Source organism: Magnolia sinica, chromosome 11 (genome assembly GCF_029962835.1).
Source record: "Magnolia sinica isolate HGM2019 chromosome 11, MsV1, whole genome shotgun sequence".
NCBI classification, from domain to species: Eukaryota; Viridiplantae; Streptophyta; class Magnoliopsida; order Magnoliales; family Magnoliaceae; genus Magnolia; species Magnolia sinica.
The window spans coordinates 18997956-19015447 of NC_080583.1; the positions used below are offsets into that span (position 1 = coordinate 18997956).

The window sequence follows — 17492 nt, forward strand, 5'->3', positions numbered from 1 at the left end:
TTATTGGGAACATGATAAAGCAGATGCGTCACGGTGGGTACACAAAGTCCTTATGCCAGGACATGATTTGGCTAGTGACGTTAGCCTGATGGCTAGTGGTTGGTGCTATATGGGCCTAATCATGATGTATTTATTTGATCTACGCTGTCCATCCATTTTTTCAGATCATTTTAGATCTTGATCCAAGACATCAAGCATATATAAATCTCGGGTGGATCACACCACAGGAAATAGTAGCGATCGAATGCCCACCATTAAAAACCTCCCAGGGTTCATTGTAGTGTTTATTTGACATCTAACCTATTGATTAGGTCATACAGACCAATTTGATGCAAAACTTGTGGCCCTTAAGAAGTTTTTAATGGTGGGCATTCAATCAACACTGTTTCCTGTGATGTGGTCCACTTGAGATTTGGATCTACCTATTTTTTAGGCTTATACCATAAAATGATTTGAAAAATTGGAAGGATGCGTCAGTATGTCAAACAAGTGTCATATCCAAGCCATCCATCACCAAGTATACCACTATATAGATTCCATGTCTCAAGAAAGGTGTACTTTTTTAGTTCATTAACTTTTGCATGGCTTAATTATTATATGCCAGTTGCATTTGTATTATATGAATTCATTTTGGTTACAATTGGAGTGATTTCTTACAACAGAGCATGATTTTTGGGCCCCATTAAATGAAAACTTATTAATTAATGCATTCTTTTTGTAATTTTTTTATTCCTAAATATGTAAATATGTGTATTTAGGCATGCCCTGAAGTTTCACTAAAAAATTTCATCATTTTCCCCATGTTTCGCCAATTTTCTTCACATTTTCGGTAATCGACGATAACGATATTATATCTTTATCTCCAGTCAACGAAACTTGTAGCGATATCGACCACTCGAACACTGTCGGTGCCATGGTACATATAGACAATAGGTCAAGCGGGTCCAGATTTTTCTCCATGTCTCAGTCACCCGCAACTGCTTCTCTCTTAACTTCATATTATAGTCGTAATAAACGAGCTTCTACAACTTCTCATATACCAGCCTATTCCTATTGTTGGTGTGTATGACTGACCATGTGCTCTAATCCCTTTTACACGGTGAATAGGATAGTCTATGCAAGAACACGGGCTGCAAATAACTGCAGTGCGGGCGTGTCAACTCCATACATTGCCCACCACTCACCTATATATATCTATGAGGAGCTTGTTTTAGTTTGAAGTTTAAATGAAAAATGTAATTACATAATTATGTTACCATACTCACACGGCAACATCACTTTTGTCAATGCTTTTGCTAGTGCGGATGGGAACCCCTCGCATCCCTAAACCATAACAACTGAAAACATAGATTTATGGGTCATTATTTTTAATCACCCATATTTCTATAGGCTATAAGGAAGAAAATTTAATTTATCAATTACCATTGGCAAAATCTCCTTAAATTGCATTACCTGGTTACCTAATTCTGCTTGTGTTGTCGATTCTGGGAACAATCGTTCGAACACCTCGTGAACGGCCATCGTCAAATCATTATTCTCATGGAGCTGACATTTATGATAAAATTTGGGATTCGAGTAGTATGCTGAAACCCAAATATTAGTTACTCAGTTGCATTAACATGCAAACAGAAGTGATGCTTAAAGCATAAGTGCAAGTAAAAAAAAAAAAAGATATGTATACGTAACAAACTTACCAGCTTGGTGAAGTGGATGCTCGAGAGTCCGGTTCCATCATTCATCGATGACATTGATCACCCACTGATATGAACTAGGGATTGTAGTCATTATTCCCTCTCTCATAATTCTCATAAGCTCATACATTGACCCCATCAAAGGCTACATCTCATTGTTTACGGCTCGTAGGACCTTGTAGATCGGATGCAAGATAGAAATGACGTTGTGAACTCTATCTCAAAAGTAATCGAAAAGCACCATCTTTGAAACATTCTTTGCACCCTCAGTCTTCTTCTGATTCCACTCTAAGTATCTCTCAGATCTGAATAAATTCCTGAGACCCACGCAGTACTTGTATAAGTTGTCGAGTGCAATGAAGTTTATGGCAAATCATGTCGCATGAAATTGATAATGGACAATTTTGTGGGTCCTGTCCACTCATCACACATGATCATCATCCTGTACTGCTTCGAGTTTGACTTGAATCCAAGTACTCAAGCCTTCATCTCCTCGTACTCCCGATCGAGGTAGGCGCCAAGAATCTCCTGTGATGTCAAAGGCTTCATGCCAAGCCCTGCACGCTTCACCTCCTCAATTATATTTTTTGAAGTGATGATTGGCTGCTGCATTTGTTGGTATATGGCTAGAGATGAACCACCTAGTTATAGCTCCCCCCCCCCCCCCCCCCCCTCCACTTTTTCCCTGAGCCCTTGGTCCACATATTTTTTAATCTCTTTTGATTAACGCCTGCAATGGATGCATTTGTGACATAAGCTCTTTGCGTGCGTTGTAGGCCATGCCCGCTAGAACCACTACTATCTATACTGTCTCCCTCAAATCATCTGTTACTTCCACTAGCCTCATGTCGGGACGTCCCAAACAATGGCCTACTCTCATCAAACTGTCTTTTTTACTCCCACTCCCACTCTGATGCCCGAGACTCACAAATCACTTGTCTAAACTCACTCTTATCTCGAGTCGTAACATAGTCATTGGGATATGCGATCCCCTCATCGTCGTTATCATCTCACTCGTCGATAGTATCTAAACCTCGTCCAGTGCCTCATAACTCCTCGCTCAGATCCCTCTCCTAATCCTTCTGCCGCAGCTTGTGTGATTTTGCTTCAGTCATCACTCTTCTCATCTCCTCTCTCATTGGCTTTGTTATACTTGGGCAGTCTTTCACATTCTTGTATCCCTCTGCCAAATGTTCCTTCGGCCTAGACACTCCCCCACTCTATATCGCTTAGCCACAGTAGTTTCATATGGCTCTATATTTATTCCCCTCCACTAGTCATCCATGTTTCCACCCAATGTCCCTTGATCCTTCTTTTCCCGATCCAGGTGACATTTTGCTCCCTAGTAACATACAAATTCGCAATAATTGACAAAAAAGAGTATCGACTCATGCATATTCAGTGTAATAAGTCCAAATCAGTTGAAGGGCTAGGATGTTAAATCACATCAAAGTTTCATGTAACTTACATTTGATGAAAGAGTCTGCAGATTATGTATTGAGTAGATTCCCTAGGGCCTAAGGTGATTTATGTACTGTATCTATTGTCTACGCTTTAAGGTTAGCTTACTATGGAACACTGGAATGATCAAAGTTAACTAGCTACAGATGTCACTAAGTTATGTGGACCCATCATAACATGTACTATATATCTAAATTGGCTGCCATAAAAGCGAGGGGTGGTAATTTACATTTAGAAATGGATAATTACATCCTAGCCTTAAAAGCTAGGGGTGGTAACATCCTAGCCCTTCAACTGATTTGGGCTTATTACACTAAATACGAGTCGATGCTCTTTTTTGTCAATTATTGCAAATTTGTATGCTATTAGGGAGTAAAATGTCGTCTAGATTAGGCAAAGGAGCAAGGGACATTGGGTGGAAACATGAACGGCCAGTGGAAGGGAATAAATATGAAGCCATGTGCAACTATTGTGGCCAAGTGATACAGAGTGGGAGAGTGTTTATGCTGAAGCGACATTTGGCAGGGGGATACAAAAACGTGAAAGATTGCCCATGTGTAACGAAGCCAGTGAGAGAGGAGATAAGAAGAGTGTTGACTGAAGCAAAGTCACACAAGCAGTAACAGAAAGATTAGGAGAGGGATTTGAGGGAGGAGCTACGAGGCACTGGACAGGGCCTAGGTGCTATCGATGAGTAAGATGATGACGACGAGGAGGGGATCGCATATCCCCATGACTGTGTTACAGCTTGAGATATGAGGGAGTTTAGACAAGTAATTTGTGAGTCTCGAGCATCAGAGTGGGATGAGGAGCAAAAAAGATGGTTTGATGATAGTAGGCAGTTGTTTGGGACATCCCGACATGAGACTGGTGGGAGTAGCAGATGATTTGGGAGAGGCAGTATGGGTGGTAGTGATTCTGGCGGGCATGGCCTACAACGCACGCAAAGCGCTTGTGTCATAGATACACCCATTGCAGACGTTAATCTAAAGAGATTAAAAAATATGTAAAACAAGGGGCTCGGGGAGAAAGTGGGGGGCATTATATCTAAGTGGTTCATCTCGAGCCATGTACCAGTAAATGCAATAGCCAGTCCTCACGTTAAAAAAATGATCGAGGAGGTGCAGCGTGCCAGGCCTGGTGTGAAGCCTCCGACGCCACAGGAGATTCTTGGCGCCTACATCAATCAGAAGTACGAGGAGATGCAAGCTTGGGTACATATACTCAAGCCAAACTGGAAGCAGTACGGGGTGACGATCATGTGTGATGGGTGGACGAGACCCACGAAATTGTCCATTATCAATTTCATGGAGTACTATAGAGGGCAGCTCGTTTTCCTCAGATCCATTAATGCATCAGCTAATAAAAAAGATCACAAATACATATATGAGCTCCTAAAAGATGTGATTAAAGATGTTAGGTCGCAGAATGTTTTCCAAGTTCTAACGGATGATGGTGTGCGTTCGTTAAGGCATGAAATAAATTGATGAGGAGGTACAATCTCTATTGGACCCCATGTGCAGCACACTGTATTGATTTAATGCTCAAGGGGATAAGTCAAAGGAATTTTATCAAGAAGACCATCCAGGATGCGAGAAAAGTGACAAACTTTATATACAATTACTCATGGTTGATACCTGTAATGAGTGAGTGTTATGGAGGGGACATCGTTAGACCAAGCACAACACGGTTCACAACTTCATTGCACTCAACAACTTATACAGCTGTTGAGGGTCAAATATTACATATTAAACCCTAGTTATTACCTGATTTTATGAGCATGATACTGTTTAACATCCCATTTTAAACGGTATTGTGATGCAGGGTGTATTTAGGAGCCTGGACTGGAAAAGGGTACTAAAAGCATGGATTTAATGCTCATAAATCACCAAGGCAAGGGACGGACCCCAGGGGACCGAGATTAAAAAATTTACACGCCAAAGATCTGAGAAAATCAAGTCAGTCACATTAAAGAGGCCTGAAAATCATCCAAAATGCAAGATCACAGGGTTCCCACCATCTGATTGGCTTGAAACTTTATATATGGCCTGAGGACCATAAATTAACCGTACAAGTCAAATTTCAGCCCTTGGATCCCTGTGGAAGTGGCCCAATGGACAGATCAGCCCATAAGCCATCGATTTTGGGCCCACCTGATCTTTGGATATGCCTCAATTTTAGACTCAATGCCTTAAATGATATGACAGAATGGATGGATGGAACAGATTTCTAATATACCATCACAGTGGACCCTACATATGGGGTGGGAGTGCATAGGAGGTGCACTCCCGCACCACACTGAACCAAGGTCTTCGGTCAAACGACCGTTAACCGACCCTCTTTAACAAAACAGAAACGGAGTTCTGTTTTCGCCAACAACCGAATAGCACTCGCGGTTGGTTTCTTGTGGGCCACCACCATGATTTGACAGTCCGATCCTAACCAACCATAAGACTCACACAGCCCCTCTCACTCAGGCTTAGGTGACAGAATTTCAAAAGACAGCAGAAATCAGATCTCAACCGTCCAAACGTAGGACGAACGGTAAAAGCACAAGTCACGTGGGCCACACCGAATCTAAGCCAAAACAAACCATACTTAACTAGTTTTTCGAGAAGAATTTGGTGGACGGCATGGATTTCATAAAGGACAGATGAAGTGGACCCCACCAAGAACCAGCGCAAGAAATTGCGTAGCCTGGACGCTTCCGAATGTTGTCCATCCGCTGGGAGTTGAGGTGACCCACCACGATCACTAAATGGATGATCTGCGACGTCCATCATGTCCAAGGTAGAGCATCGACCAAAACCCAATCAGTTTCATGCACCCAGGAAGTCATTCAAAAACGTAGAGCAAGGAACAAACTACCACGTTGAGTAATGTTGTGGTCCATTCAGAGCTCGAATTCAATTCAATATTGGAAGAGTACCTTAAATCGATACCACAAAACTAGTGGACAGACCTGATTCTTCAGTAACCATAGAAGATGGGCCCCACCAAGCATCTATGCAAGATGGGTCCTCCTTTTCTTGTGTAAACAGCACCGACTCCACTGCGTACTGATTTCCTTCACCGACTGATACAAGCCAAACGACTCCACCTCTCCACACTTCTACCGACCTTGATGCCTTTAAAAGGAGAGGAGAAGTGGAGATCAAGGCATTGAATCCTGGGACGTTAGTGAGAGAGAGAGAGAGAAAGAGAGAGAGAGAATTTTTAGAGTTTTTATTTGTTTTATTTACTGGTTTTTTTTTTCCTTATAATTTTTAAGAGATCTAACCCAATCATGTCGGGATAAACCTCTTAGCTAGGGCTAAGATGTGAAGCTTGTGGTGTGATGGAAAGGATTTTATGGTTTTAATTCATGTTATAAACTACTTTGATTATAGTTTGATTAATAGGAATGCTTTAAGTTTTTAATGGTTTGTTGTGACTGAAATTACAATTGATCTGCGATAGCTTTGAGTATTTCCTTTTCATTATTTTGATTGTGAAGATAGGAAGCCATGTTATTCACCGTTGCCCTTGGACATGGTTGGATGATGGAATCCTTCCTAACATTCATACATCTTTCTGATTGGTTCCTCATGTTTATGATGTTTTATTTAAACCAACATGATTTAAATGATTTTTAAACTCGCAAGTATACGAATCAGATGTAGATACGGTACGTATTACGAGATCGTTCCCACGAGGACTGGTCGTCACAATTCAAATCTATGATTCTCCTTAACTAATCCAACAAATAATGGAATGAATTACTAAGCACAATTTTTTGAAAAATAATTAATTAAGAACAGGGAAGAAAATTCAATCAGAGAGAGAGCACTAGGACTTTCGAATCCACCCCTAATTATCCTAACCCTTGTTTTGTCTGTTGATTCACCTTGATCTAGATTGATACCACTTAAATAGAGAAAGCACAATCTGTGTCCTTAATCGGGCATACAGACTGTCTAATTCCTTTAAGCAATGCCATGAATGATATATCCCATATCCTTGGTCGGGTACATGGAATGTACATTCATTAAAGCACCCTGTTTCTTCCTCTATAGGAAACCGGTTCTTGTTCAGACACAAGCACCTATAATAAGCATCCAAACAACATCCATATATATACTTTGGTCAAGTTCATAGATGGAGAAGTATAGAATTTAAACCCATAAAGCCCACTTAGAGAAAGAGACAAATTAATTAATATTCAAAGTAAATCAACCAATACAAGAGCTAATCAAATTAGGGGCTTCATCTCAGCCCTAGCTGAGAGATTAGTGACCCATAAAATCCATAAAAAAATATTAAATAAAATTCATAAAAAAAACGACAAACCAAACAATCTCTCTCTCTTTTCTTTCTTCTCTTTCTTCTCTTTCTTCTCTCCCTTGCTTCAGATCTGGAATCCCCTGGTTCTGAATGCCTTTCCCACGTCCAAAACTCCCCTTTTATAGCTGCTGGATGGCTGGGGTCGGTGGCAGAGTCGTAGAAGGACTCGAAGTGTAATTTTTCGCAGCCGTGATCGGTGGGCCCCACAGAGGTATTTTCTGGAAAATTCACCCCATCCATTGGATTCAGAACGAAATTTCAGTCAAGAATGGGTGGTTTTGAAGGTCCATTAGCGCGGCCCACAGAAGAAATCTCAAAAAACTCAGAGTTTTGAACGTCGCCGAGTAGCCCTTTTGTGGCCTCTGTATCACGCACGTGTGCACGCATGAGAGAAGAATATCAGCATGATTTTGAAGCTCTCGAACCACTCTACGAGATGGACGGCTCGGATCGGCCGTACGGTTAACGGGTGGGGTCCACAAACAGCCGCAAAAACAGACAGCGACCGTCCGTTACGCGGACGCGAAACCCGTTGCTGTTGTGATGGTGGGGTCCACATACTTGGTATTCTAGAAATCCACTCCGTTCATTGGATGGAGAGTGAAAAAACGGTTGGGAATGCTCAATTTTGAGTTATTTTTGTGGTGGCCCACAGAGTTTTGAACTCACCGTCCGTTTTACCATTGAACGGTTGAAAAACTAGTATTCATTATACTTTCCATTTCCGTCACCTTGGCGTGGATTGTGGCTGCCCCAGGAAGCGGATGGATGGTTTGGATTGTCCATTTGGACAATAGGTGGGACCCACAACCGACGACCGCAGGTCGTGTTTGCGGACGCTGGAACGGCGGGCGAGAGAGAGAGACGGGTCAGCGCTTTCGCTGACCGTCCCAGCGGTGCGGTGCGCAGCCGGCGCACGTGTGCTTTACGCACACACTCACGCATGTGGGGCCCAATGTAATGTTTGTGGGAAATCTGCACCGTCCATCCTTTCCTTCATATAATTCCAACCGCCAAAACCAAGTTTGAGGCAGTTCCAAATATCAGGTGGGCCCCAAAGTGAAGATTAATGGGCTGATCTGTCCATTGGACCACTTCCCGAGATCCTCAATGGCTGAAATTTAATATGTACGGTTAATTTACGGCCCTCATCTCATGTATGAAGTTTCGAACTGATCGGATAGCGGGAACCATGTGATCTTGCATTCTGGACCCTTTTCGGCCCCTTTGGCTTGCTTTCCTCAGATCCTAGGCGTGTAAAATCTTCATTATTGGTTCTCTGGAGTCCATCCCGTGCTCTGGAGACTTTGGATCATGAAATCCATGCCTTTAACATCAATTTTCAATTAACGCTCCTGACTCCATCCTGTAACAAAAATACAATTAAAATACTCCATTAAGCATTATCATATACGTAAAATCGGCTAATTAACTGGGTCATACATCACTCAGATTGACCGTGAATTGGTTTAATTCTGTTGTTTACTTTGTCTCATGGGCATGGTTTTGTGATGGAATCAACTCTAATTCTCATACCTTTCATCTCTTTGAAAACTAGATCAAAGGAAGTTCAAATTGAGCTTAGTGATATATCTTCCAACTGGATGAAGATGGGACTCGCAGTCCAGTTGAGTGCATAAATCAAGCGTAGATCTCCCTGATCTCTACAAGTGGATCCTCTGAATTCCTAGTTTCCTACCTTTGAATTTTACAAGTTTTAGATTAATATTTTCACCATTATTCCCTCATATTCCTCTGATTTAGATTACATCTTCATCTAGTTCTATTTTTGGTTACTTTCAGATTATGTACAAGGTTCATCCTTGTGGGTTCGACCTCGGTCTCACCAAGATTATTACTATATCACAACCCTATACTTGGGGTGTGAAGACACCGCGTGGGTCTCAAGTGTTCAGATCTTAGAGATACTTAGAGTGGAATCAAAGGAAGACTGAGGGTGTAAAGAACGTTTCGAAGATGGTGCTTTCCGATTCCTTCTAGGATAGAGTTCACAACATCATTTCTATCCTGCATTCGATCTACAAGGTCTTACGAGCCCTAGATAATAAGATGTGGCTTTCGATGGGGTCAATGTATGAGCTTATGAGAACTATGAAAGGGGACGATGATTGCAATCCCCTGTTCATATCAGTGGGTGAACAATATCATCGATGAACGATGGACCGGGACTCTTGAGCATCCACTCCACTAAGCTAGTAAGTTTGTTACGTTTACCTATATTTTTTTATCACTTGCACTTGCACTTTAAGCATCACTTTTGTTTGCATGTTAATGCAACTAAGTAACTAATATTTAAGTTTTAACATACTACCTGAATCCCAAATTCCATCATAAACGTCGGCTCCATGAGAATAATGATTTGACGATGGCCGTTCACAAGGTGTTCGAACGATTGTTCCTAGAATCGATAGCGCAAGTAGAAATCAGAAACCAGGTAATACAATTTAAGCAGATTTTGTCAATGGTAATTGATCAAATAAATTTCTTCCTTATAGCCTCTAGAAATATAGGTGATTAAAAATAATAACCTGTGAATCCGTGTGTATAGTTATTGCAGTTTAGGGTTGCTAGGGATACGTTCTCATCTACACTAGCAAAAGCATCGACAAAAACGATGTTGTCATGTGAGTATGGTAACATAATTAGGTAATTACATTTTTCATGTAAGCTTCAAACTAAATCAAGTTCCTCATGTGTGTGTGTAGGTGAGTAGTGGGTGATGTACGAAGTCAACTCGCCCACACTGCAGTTATTGGCAACCCGTGTTCTCGCACAGACTATATCTTATTCACCTCGTGAGAGGAATTAGAGCACATGGTCACTCATACACACCAGCAAGAGGAACATGCTAACATATGAGAAGTTACAAAAGCTCGTTTACTGCTACTATAATATGAAGTTAAGAGAGAGGCAATTGCGGGTAGACCAAGACATGGAGGAAAATCTGGACCTGCTTAACCTGTTGTCTATAGGTACCATAACACAGATAGGTAATAATGATGAGGACTCACTTTATGAGTGGGTCAAATTAATTGATTTAGATGACGTGGAGGGAGACCCTACTCCACAGGTACCTGAGGGAGCAACGTCTCTTGGTATCGATGTCGATTAGGTAGTAAGCCAATAGAAGGTGGATACAAACTCCTTTGATCTTTGGTGAGGAGTTCGGCATGTTTTGATGAGGGTGAGGAAGCATCTTCATGGCCCCCTCCCCATCATCAAGTCGTAGAAGGGTGAGGAAGCATCTTCACAGCTCCTTCCCCATCATCAAGTCATAGTGAGTGATGATGATGAGAATCTACCCCCACTCGACACTGGTCTTGGGGATGACGACGACAGTAATGAGGGAGGGGACGGAGGCACCAACACTAGTATAGGTGGTAGTAGTGGGGGTGGGTGGCGGTGGTGGGGGTACACGACTGCTCAAAGCTAATGATCCATTGGCTAGTTCACTGAGGAGCAAAGCTTTAACCATGCCACTCAAGACGAGGACCATAGATCTCGTCCACCATACAGGATGAGAGCATCAGAGCCCATATATATGTTCAAGCGTTGTTCAAAGAAGAAAGCCAGATGCGTTGCGGTGATGCTCTCACATGCAGCTTGTCATCTTTAGACATAAATTCAAATTAGGGGAGCTCCACCTCTGTCCCACCTTATACTCATGGGGGATATCATGGGAATGGCAATGATATCTTTGACATTCAGTCACACTCATCTACTCATGGGTACAGGCAACCGGAAGATAGTTCTTCGAGTCATGACCCTTTGACAGGACGATATTTAGGGTGCCTTACTTAGCAAGGTACTATCAAGGAGTCGGGGTTGAACTTAATTTGTTCTCTCAACACCTTACTCAGCAAATGTTGTCGATGTATGTCACACAATACCCATATTTAAGCATACTTGTACAGTTTGGAGAGGATGACTATCAGAGATACATAAGAGAATTCCTCAATTGGTACGAGCAGAGGATGACCTGGGAACAAAACTACCAACATGCTGGGCAATTGTACCACTCTCAACTGCCACGGCATCCGGACAATGATTATGAGCCACCTCATCACTCTTATATGGGGATGAAATATGGCCAGAAATGTATATGTTTTTATATTCATTTACTTTTGCATGTCTTAATTATTGTAAGCTTGCATTTGCATTATATAAACTCATTTTGGTTACTATTTGAGTGATTTCTTACGATAGCGCATGTCTTTTGGCCCCCAGTAAATGGAAACTTATTATTTAATGCATTCTTTTTACAATTTTTTTCATTCATGAATACGTAAATATGTGTATTTAGGCATGTCTTGAAGTTTCACTAAAAATTTCTACCATTTTCTCCATGTTTCTCCCTTTTTCCCTGCATTTCCAGTTATTGGCGATAATGATATTATATCTTTATCTCTGGCCAACGAAACTTGTAGCGATGCCGACAACTTGAACAATGATTACAATCATTGTGTCAAACATTACTTACATACACTAATTAAAAATATTAAAGTTTATTTAGTAATTAAATTCAAACCCCCTCAATTATATTACACACAACTACTCTTCGATGAGAAGAGATTCTAAAATTCGGGTGCATAATCAGAGGATTCCAAATCTAGGGGATTCCGAATCTAACGAGCTCAGAATCCACACTCCCAAATAGGCCCTTAAAAGGATTTGAGAAAATGGATGAACGGGTTGGATAAATAGATACATCATGGTGGGCCCCATGCAGATTTGGTCGGGTAATCCATACCATCCCCATTTATAACAGAGATGTACTCCAATGGTAGACTCACAAGGGTTCTAACACCATGTCAAGGGTTCAAGTACCGTAGGTGGTGAAATCCTGCTACTGGGATGCATGGAGGGGAAGGGGATTGGTTGGTGTACCACACACTAGCTATATAGCTGTTGTAGGTATGTGTCATGCGAAGACGAGCACTAATGCTCCTCAAGCTCTGAGTTGTACAAATGGTTCAAAGGAGATCAAAGTTACATGGGCTCCACAGTGATGTATGTATTATATCTACACTATTCATCTATTTTTAGAGATCATTTTAGAGTATTATCCAAAAAAAAATAAAAAATGAATCATATCCAAAGATCATCTGGACCACATCACAAATAGCAGCGGAGATAGTAATTTTCACCGTTGAACAATTCGTAGGGCCCACCATAACATTTATTTTTCATCCAATATGTTCATAAGGTAACAAAGACCTAAATTAAGAGGAAAAACAAATTTTATATTGATCTAAAACTTTTGTGACCCCAAAAAGGGTTTCAATGGTAGATGTTCAATCCCCCACTACTTTTTGCAGTGTGGTCTACTTAATAGTTAGATCTATCTTATTTTTCGTATCAAGCCTTAATAAGAGCTAGCCAAATGGATGGACGGTTTGGATATAACTCATAACTCATGATCAGACCCGTAGAACTTGCTGACATCAATACAGCAGCTATATAGCTGGTGTGAGGTACACCATCCAATCTACGTCCGTGCGGAGGTGGATTAGCTAGTGTACCATACACCACCAACCTAACTGGTGTGTTAAGGTCACCAGGTTACGAGGGTCCCTCCATGAGATATATGTTATATCCAAATCATCTGTTCATTTTTTGAGCTCACCCTAAAGCTCTAGCCGAAAAATAAGAAAGATCAAAAGATTAAGTGGACTACACAGCAAAAACCAGTGAGGGATTGAACGTCTACCATTGAAACTCTTTTGGAGTCACAGGAATTTTAATCAACATGATATTTATTTTTTCTTTTCATCCCGCTACATGTCTTCATGAATAGATTGGATGGAAAATAAACTTTCTTGTGGCCCTACGAATGTTTTAGTGTTGAGAATCATTGTCCCCAATGATAATGATATTTATGGTGTACTCTAGTTACGATTTTGATATAACTAAATTTTGGTCTCACATTTTAAAATGATCTCACCAAATGGATGAACGGTGTAGATATAATAAATACATCACTGTGAGTCTAATGTAACCTTAATCTCCTTTGAACTTTTCGTACAACTTGGAGCTCGAGTAGGCTCATCTTGGCATGTCGCACGACACGTACCCACACCAGCCTTCAGTGGTGTGTGGTACACCAAACAATCCGCTTCCGGGATGCTTGCAGTGTGTCTTGACGTCACCAAGTTATATGTAGGCCTATTCTGTTGTATGAGTTATATCCACACCATCCGTCCAATCTGTGACATCATTTTAGGGCATGATCCACAAAAATGAGAAAGATCCAAAACTCAAGTGAACCAAATCACTTAAAGCAATGGGGATTGAACACCTACCATTGAAAACTTCCTCGTCATTACAAGATAGTTAGATTAAGCTGATATGTCTTTTTCCTTCATCCAGGTCTAAGTAACCTCATGAACATGTTGGATGACAAATAAAGATCATGGTGGGCCCTAGGAAGGTTTCAACAAACATTATGGTGGGCCCAGGAAGGTTTCAACAATGGGTGTCATTTTTCCATTGCTTTATGTGATGTGGTTCGATCTAGGGGTGTACATAAACCGAGTTAGCTCAGTTAGCTCGCTCAACTTGACTCGAAAAAGCTCGATTCAACTTGGTTTGAAGCTAAGTTCGAGCGAAGTCGAGCTGATTTTTTTAGCTCGAAAAAATTTCGAATCAAGTTCAAGCTTGCCCAGGCTCGACTCGACTCGACTCAAATCGAACCCCAACTCGAATTGAACTTGGATCGAACTAGTTTGGTGACTCGATTACTTGGATATTGATGTTGCTCACCAAATGTTTGAAGAAATGACTCAATGAAGTGTTGGCTAGTGGCAAGGAAGGTGTGTATATTAACTAAATACCATTTTTCATTGATTTTGATGTTAATTGAAAGTGCACTGCATGTGTTTGTGAAAATGCCGCAAAGGCTCGATTTTAGCTTGAACTCAGCTCAAACTGACTGAGATGCTAGTCAAACTGAGCCGAGCCAGCCAGGCTCGAGGACCAATCCGAGTTCAAACTGAGGTCCGCTAGTGGCCAAGCCCAGTGGAGCTGAGGACAGCTCGACTCGGTGTACACCCCTAGTTCGATTAGATCTGCCTCACATTTACGATCATGCAGTAAAATCATCTTACAAAGTGAATGGGCAGTGTCTGGGGCCACATAACTTATTGACGTCATCACACGACTTTAGTTGGTGGTGTGCAGTATACCACGCAATTATGATTCCTCTGTCCATTTACGCATGCACTCACACCTACCCATTTTTAAATGTAAATTACCACTCCCAGAGGGAGTGTTTACATATGTGAATTTCCACCTTTTATTTAGCACTTTAACAGGGATAGTAGATTTCCCAAACCATTAATAAGATGGTTACGTCATCCAATCGAAGTGATTTAAGATCAATGAAAATTAAAGGTAGGTGCTACATCACATCCATGCTTAGATGTTCCTAGCATACTCAACACGGACAGTACATTTCCCAAATCACTAATCCGATGATAGGTTCATCTTACAAGGGCTTTGTTTAATTTTCCATGATACATTTGAATCATGGTAAATAAGTTATTATTAATTTTTCACTTGGTTTGAAAATGTGAGAGTAATTCCACCTTAAAAATTGATACAAAAATGTTGACTTAAATCTATGTACCCCACCACAATGTATATGATATATCTGTACTGTCCATCTATTTTCTTAGAATATTTTGGTGTATGAACAGAAAATGAGGCAGACTCAAAACTCAAATGGCCCACACGAGAGGAAAAAGTGGCCTTAATTCATCCACCATTGAAAGTTGTTTCCTCCAATGGGCCCACATTGAGGTTTTTTCAACATCTAACCCGTTCACAGGGTCACATAGAAATGAATAAGGGGAAAACACAAATATCAGCTTGATCCAAAACTTTTAAGGGCTCCAGTGTACAGCCCACATTGATTATTAGACTGATCTCACATATTGGTCATCTGGACTCAACATATCAATGGTCTAGATTATCATCCATTGTGGGACTCAACATATCAACGGTCTAGATTATCATCAATGGCCTCACTTCTGTACAATAGGATTCCTTCATATTACATACCTATTTCGTAGACAAGACCGCTCCACGCAGAACAGCCAGGACCGCCTGTGAGCCACAGCACAAGAGGGTCTTCTTTTGGGCTCTTCTCAGACTCCACGAAGTAGTAAAATAGCTGGTTTTCTTCCGATTCCCCCACACCAACGTACCTACAACAATCCCATACATTGAAGATTGGTCCACTTTTAAATAGATCCGCACCGTCCAATTTGTGGACAGCCAACTGGAGTAGCACAAATGCGAAAATCGCACCAAGTAAAAGTTCAGAACCATCTGATCCATCGCCCATTTCCAGACGGTTGACAAAAGCGTAGATCAATGGTCCAGAAGAATTTTATAGATCAAAGGGTTAGAAACAGGCAAAAGATGCAATTTTCTCTGATTTGACCATTTATAATGTGGCCCACATCTTTGTCTCGAATAGGGAAACGGATTGGCTACTCCCACTGCCACCAGCCCGGTGGCTGTTGGTCGGTGGTCTGTGGGCCCCACCATGATGTATTTGTTTCATCCATTCCGTTCTTCCATTTTCACAGATCATTTTACGGTTGTTCCCAAAAATGAAAGATATATAAATATCAGGCGGACCACACTGCAAAAAACAATAGTGATTGGACATCCACCATTAAAATCCTCCTAAGGCCCAATGTACTGTTTATTTGACATCTAATCTGTTGCTTAGGTCATACAGGCCCAGATGAAGGGAAAAAACACAGATCAGCTTGATCCAAAAATTTTATGGCCCCCAAAAGGTTTTTAATGGTAGACGTTCATTCAACACTATTTCCTGTAATGTCGTCGACTTTAGATGGACGTTATGAATGAAACACATACATCATGAGCGCAGAGCACCGACCACCAGCCATTGGCTGGTGGCGGGGGAGTAGCCAATCCGTTTCCCTCGAATAGGAATCATCAGATCAGATGTAGAGCGTAAGAGAAATTCCAAAGATCGGCAAAGGAAGGAGGATTACAGCTTACCCGGTCTCTAGACGGAAGGGGAGAGGGCCAGAAAATCCGGGAAGATATCTGACCGTTGATTGGGAGACGGCGAGCTGTTTACAGGAGGATGAAAGCACCATGAGTATGCAAACGGAAATCGCATGCAATCCTCCCCTCGCCATTTTGCCTTGCTTTCGGTCAACTGGCTCCAGATGTGGCGAGATTCCGTGAAATATGATACTCGACCCTTCGGATTGGCTCGTGTACCACACACCACCGAGCTGGCTGGTGTGTTGACGTCACCAAGTTATTCGGGTCCCACCCTGAGGGATGTGTTATATACCAACCGGCCCTTCATTTGGCCGTCCCTTCATTTGGCTAGCTCATTGTAAAGCTTGAGCAGAAAAATAAGACAGATCCAAATATCAAGTGGACTACACTGCAAAAAGTAGCAGGGGATTGAACGTCCACCATTGAAAGCCTCCTGGGGTCACATAAGTTTTGGATCAAGTATAATATTTGTTTTTTCTTTTCATTTTAGCCTTTTTGACTTTATGAACAGATTTGATGGAAAAATAAATGTTACAGGGGGGCCCACAAATGTTTTAACAATGAGAATCATTCTCCCTAACTATTTTAATATGATCCACTTGTGCTTTCCCTGTGAATCATTTTTGGAATCATGCCGTAGAATGATCTCATATAATATGAATAAATACATTATTCTGGAAATGTCGATTGGGTCCTGTTATGGCTTAGACAGTAATTTTATCGGGCAAATCTCTGTGGTGCCCCCTTTACGTAAGCGTTTTATCCATGCCCATTTATTACTTCTTCTTTTTTTTTTTTTTTTTTTTTTTTTTTTTTTTTTTAGTATCATTTTTAAGTTTAGTCCTAAAATTGAGGCAGGTCCACGCTGTAGTGACAATGACACTCACGGTTAAAACTAGGGGTATACATCTAGTTGAATCGAGTTGAGCTGGCTTGAGCTCGGAT

At 41.3% G+C, this 17492-nt stretch overlaps 1 protein-coding gene across 1 annotated transcript in view; it reads right to left on the bottom strand.

Moving 5' to 3' along the window:
• The window catches only part of LOC131218044 (serine carboxypeptidase-like 18), an 89213-nt gene extending 72472 nt beyond the window's left edge, over positions 1-16741 (bottom strand). Inside the window, exons 1-2 of the mRNA XM_058212726.1 lie at positions 16536-16741; positions 15558-15703 (exon numbers count right to left, since the gene is read on the bottom strand). Of these exons, the coding sequence (XP_058068709.1) occupies positions 15558-15703; positions 16536-16678 (289 nt within the window). The 5' untranslated portion in view covers positions 16679-16741. The remainder of the gene's footprint in view (positions 1-15557; positions 15704-16535) is intronic.
• Positions 16742-17492: the final 751 nt, after the last annotated feature.